The following is a 4,506-nucleotide window of genomic DNA, read 5'->3' on the forward strand; positions in this document are numbered from 1 at the left end:
AGTTAATTTCAGTGTTATCTAGTCTTGAAATAGTTTGAACACTTGAAAATTTTGTGAATATTTAATGCAGTTGTATTATAAAATTTGTTTGCATAAATAAACTGTCTGTGCTGTATTCAAAAACTGTAAATTACAGGTACAAAAAAATAAAGAAAAACAACACCAAACCAACTAATACGCCCAATTACCTTAATTATGCACCCAAATATAACCCGTATACACCCAAATATATACCCTAAACCCTACCAAAGTCACCTGGCCATAGTCTTCTTCTCCGTTGCTCAGTCCCTCATCCCCTTGCCGTCGCTGCTTAGCCTCTCATTCTCTCGCCGTCGTTTCCCTCTCCTTGTCGTCGCCGCAGCTCCTCGCCGTCACCACTCAGCCCGCAGCTACTCGCCGTCGCCGCTCAGCCCGCAGCTCCTCGCCATCGCTGCTCAGCCCGCAGCTCCAGCCTACCGTTGCTGCTCAGTTTTTAGCTCCATAAGACCGTAAGTTCCTCTTGCTTTTGTTCTCTCATGCGCGCTTTCTCTCTCTCCCTCTCCATCATATTATGAGATCTAAGTTCTTTTTTGTTCTTCCACAGATTCATCTCTTGGTTGCCGTTGCTATGAGCTTGGCCATCGCCATTGCATGTGAGCCTGTCACCGGAGCCCCTTCTCTTTGTCTCTATGATTCTGTGACTGTAAGTTTTACAATTTTTTATTCAATTTTGTAAATGTATGTGCTGAAGTGGGTTTATATGTGTTTGATTGAGAATTTTGTTGTAAATTTGTTGATTGAGAATTACTTTGTTGATTGCAATTTGTTTGTGTCTCTGATGGTAATTTTTCATTTTTCATTTTGATTGAGCATTAGAGACTTTGTGATTGTAATTTTGCTTTAATGTGTCTAATTGCAGTTTTTTAATTTTTTATTTTGAATGAGAATAAGAGACATTGTAATTGTAATTTTGTTTATATGTGTTTGATTGCAGTTCTTTATTTTTCATTTTAAATTGTTATCGGCTCTAGTATTTTTCATGATGTTGGTATGTTGCAATTGCAATTGGTTATATATGTTGATTGAGAATGAGGCTATCATATTCATGCTTTATGCTTTAGATCAACAGAACAATAAAAATTTAATACTTCTATAGTTTATACTAGTATTTACAATTTAATACTTACCTATGCTATAATGCTTATTTGTAAAGTTTTCAAAGTGCTTCCGACTTTTACATTAGCAAAGATTCAAGAATTGAAGGATCTTGAAGAGGAAGCTAAGAGGAACTAATCTTTGAAACCTCTCTTGCTATCTCTTTCTGGTGACTTTGTGATTTCTTATTATGAAAATAAAGTAAGCTACTAATTAACTAACTTTGTAAACTAAAACATATGTAGCAGTTTCCAAATGTGATTGAGTGTATTTTTATTCATTCATTCAGATAGATGTTTTTGAATTCAAGAACAAGATGTTTGGGCTTTATTTCTCATCGAGTTCATATGAAAGATGCACTGACTTTACTTTCGGTCTAGTGGAGTTTTATTACGAGTTAAGGTCAGATGAGGAGAACTTTGAGATTGTGATGATACCTCTTGATGAGTAAGAAGAATCCTTTAAGAAAGGATTTGAAAGTATGCCTTGGTTGTCATTGTCTTTTGAGGACAAGAACGGTGGAAAATGATCAAAAATAAAGATTGAATACTCTTTTATATTAATGTTGTAATTTTTTTGTTGTGGTGTTAAATTTATAGTGATCAAACATTAGCTTTTTTTAATTTTAAGTTATTAACATTGTATGAATCTTATGTTTGTATTTTAATTTATGCATGAATTTTAAGTTTTTATCTTAATTTATATATGAATATGTGAAAATTAAAATGTTATTTAATTTTTACAGGGGCGGGTAGTATATGAGTAACAGGACGGCGGGGCGGGGTCAGGTAGGGTAAAAACCCGTCCCTACCCGCTGCACTGCCACCCCTACTAAACCCTAAACCCCAAAATCCTAAAACCCTAGACACTTAAACCCTAAAACCCTAAAACCCTAAACCCTAAATCCTAAAACCCTAAACTCTAAACCCCTACACCCTAAACCCTAAAACCTTAAACCTTAAACCATAAACCCTAAACCCCTAAACCTTAAACCATAAACCCTAAAACCCTAAACCCTAAATCCCAAAACCCTAAACCCTAAACCCTAACCCATAAACCCTAAAACCCTAAAACTCTAAACCCTAAACACTAAACCCCTAAACCCCTAAACCCTAAAACCCTAAACCCTAAATCCCAAAACCCTAAACCCTAAACCCTATAAACTAAATAAAACACTAATTTCTAACATAAACAGCAGCATCTGAAAAATATAAAATTAAAATCTCAAACACAAGAGAATTCAGAAATATACCCAAAAAACTGAGAGTTACACCAATATCCTGTAACTATACACCCAAAAACCTATCTGCTGTTGTTGGATCCCTGAACTAATAATTCATAATATCAATGGCTGGAATTTGCTTGCACCACTGATGTAGTATCAAAAAGGTTTAACTGGAAATAATAAACTCACATATTAGCAAAAACTATTAACAAAATAATTAAACTCAATTACCACCTATTTAAAGAACATCACTTTTACATCGCTTAGAGCTTTCATTTTCTTCTTCTTTGAGGCATTTGTAATATGTTTGTCCAACTTTGAACTTAGCCTATTTTTTGGACGTCCTCTTGTTCGAACCCTTGGAGGACTTTGAAGCTCGTTAACGGATTCCAAGTTGTCATCTTCGTGAGATAACAAACATGTTCCCTTCCTTTTGGCTTTCAGTTCTTCCATTTTAACCATGACGTTATCGTAGGAATGGTGCAGAATGGCAGTCAGCTCCTCGGATTCTTATGCAAATTCATATATATTTTGCAAACGAAACACCAATTCGTCAAATCTCTTACTTCTTGGCTCCAACAGTGGCTCGTCGTGGCTGCTCTTGATGTGTGTGTGTCACCTCTTTACCTTTATGCTCCATCGTTCTAATATATATCTCGGTAACACTTGGGTTACTCGTTCAAAGCTTAACATGCTTAGGGCGTGACGACACAATATCCCTCTTGACTCGAATAATAAGCACTGGCATTTCACTTGGGCTGCTACTGAGTCGTAAGTAACCGCAAACTTGTTGAATATTGAGCTGGAAACTTGTTCTCCAACTTCGTATACTGTATAGTCTAGAGCGGAATTCATTAATCTTGTGATGCAATTCACCTTCCCTCTGAATTGTGCTTGGACTTCCCTAAACTTTTAGTGAGTGTACACATGTTGAAACTAAGCTTCTATGGAGGATTTTGTTGCACACGGTATGACCGTGTGAAAATCTGCAGCATCCGATTATCTCTCTGTTTGCTCCCTGCTTCCAAGGCAATTATCGTATTGTTTGACAAATTGGATAAGTGAGCTGTTCTGGGTAATGAACTTGTTAAAAAATGAATGCATGCTCTCACTCCTTTGTGTGCTTCTCATCCCGGCCCAGAAGTGGTGATCCAGATAAATTGGAACCCATATATGACGGTCTTCATAAAGATCTACAAAATACACCAAATCAGACTATAATACACCACAAAACATGAAATTTACACCTCAGCTGCAAATTTTAAATGTCATTACCTGAAAGCCACTTGTTGTTCACAAGACCATACTTCAGCAAAAAATCATCCCAATTCCTATCAAATGATTCTTTGGTATGAGAGTTCCAAACAACTTGACTCATTTCTTGTTCGATTTCTGTGTGTCCCCCGTTTAATTTGCTTGGAATCTTCTTCATGATGTGCCAAATACACCAACGATGAATTGTTGTGGGCATACAAGCCTCGATAGCCCTTTGCATCGATGCACATTGATCGGTGAGAATCCCTTTTGGAGCATTTCCTCCCATGCAACGAAGCCGACATTGAAATAACCATTTGAATGATTCAATATCTTTGTTTTTCATCAAAGCACATCCAAGAATGTTGACTGACCGTGGTGATTCACCCCGACAAAAGAATCACAAACCAGATTATACCTGAAACAGATTATGACAAAACAGAATTAAAATCAACAAATACACCCAAATAATGATCTTATACACCCAAAAACCTCCAATACACACCTCTGCAGCAAATTCATAAAACAACATTAATTCAGCATCATAAACCAGAACAGCATGTTACGTGTTTGTATTGTAGGTGGTGTCAAATGAAATAACATCTCCGAAATATTCACAGGCAGCTCTACTCCTTGCATCCACCCAAAAAGCAAGCTTAATGGACTGATCGTTCTCGAGTTCGAGCTCGAAAAAGAAATTCTGATTCTTCTCTTTCATTCTTAATAACTATTTCCCGAATTCTTTTGCATCCTCTTGTTCCGAAACATTCCGCACTTCTCTAGTGATGTTATTCCTTACGTCTTTTTCGATGAAATTTAACTCGCGGTGACCCCCGACTGCTGCAACAAATGATTGGAAAGTTTTGCTAGGTTTGATACCGCCTTCCTCGTTA

The 4,506-nt window shown here is 36.8% G+C and overlaps 1 protein-coding gene across 1 annotated transcript; it reads right to left on the bottom strand.

Annotated features, from left to right (window-relative positions):
* Positions 3,047-4,254, bottom strand: LOC110262762 (protein FAR-RED IMPAIRED RESPONSE 1-like). Its single transcript, XM_021103473.1, has 3 exons — positions 4,180-4,254; positions 3,635-4,031; positions 3,047-3,552 (listed from the first exon to the last, which is right to left on the bottom strand). The coding sequence occupies exons 2-3, from the start codon at positions 3,957-3,959 to the stop codon at positions 3,359-3,361; spliced, it is 519 nt and encodes a 172-aa protein (XP_020959132.1). The 5' UTR covers positions 3,960-4,031; positions 4,180-4,254; the 3' UTR covers positions 3,047-3,358.

Source organism: Arachis ipaensis, chromosome B05, assembly GCF_000816755.2.
Source record: "Arachis ipaensis cultivar K30076 chromosome B05, Araip1.1, whole genome shotgun sequence".
Classification (NCBI taxonomy): Eukaryota; Viridiplantae; Streptophyta; class Magnoliopsida; order Fabales; family Fabaceae; genus Arachis; species Arachis ipaensis.

What these genes read in the sequence shown, in the direction of transcription:
- LOC110262762 (XM_021103473.1), bottom strand. Translation starts at nt 3,959, where the DNA reads ATGAAAAACAAAGATATTGAATCATTCAAATGGTTATTTCAATGTCGG. An exon ending in GAACAACAAGTGGCTTTCAG is followed by an intron (nt 3,553 to 3,634) that starts GTAATGACATTT and finishes TGTATTTTGTAG; the next exon opens with ATCTTTATGAAGACCGTCAT.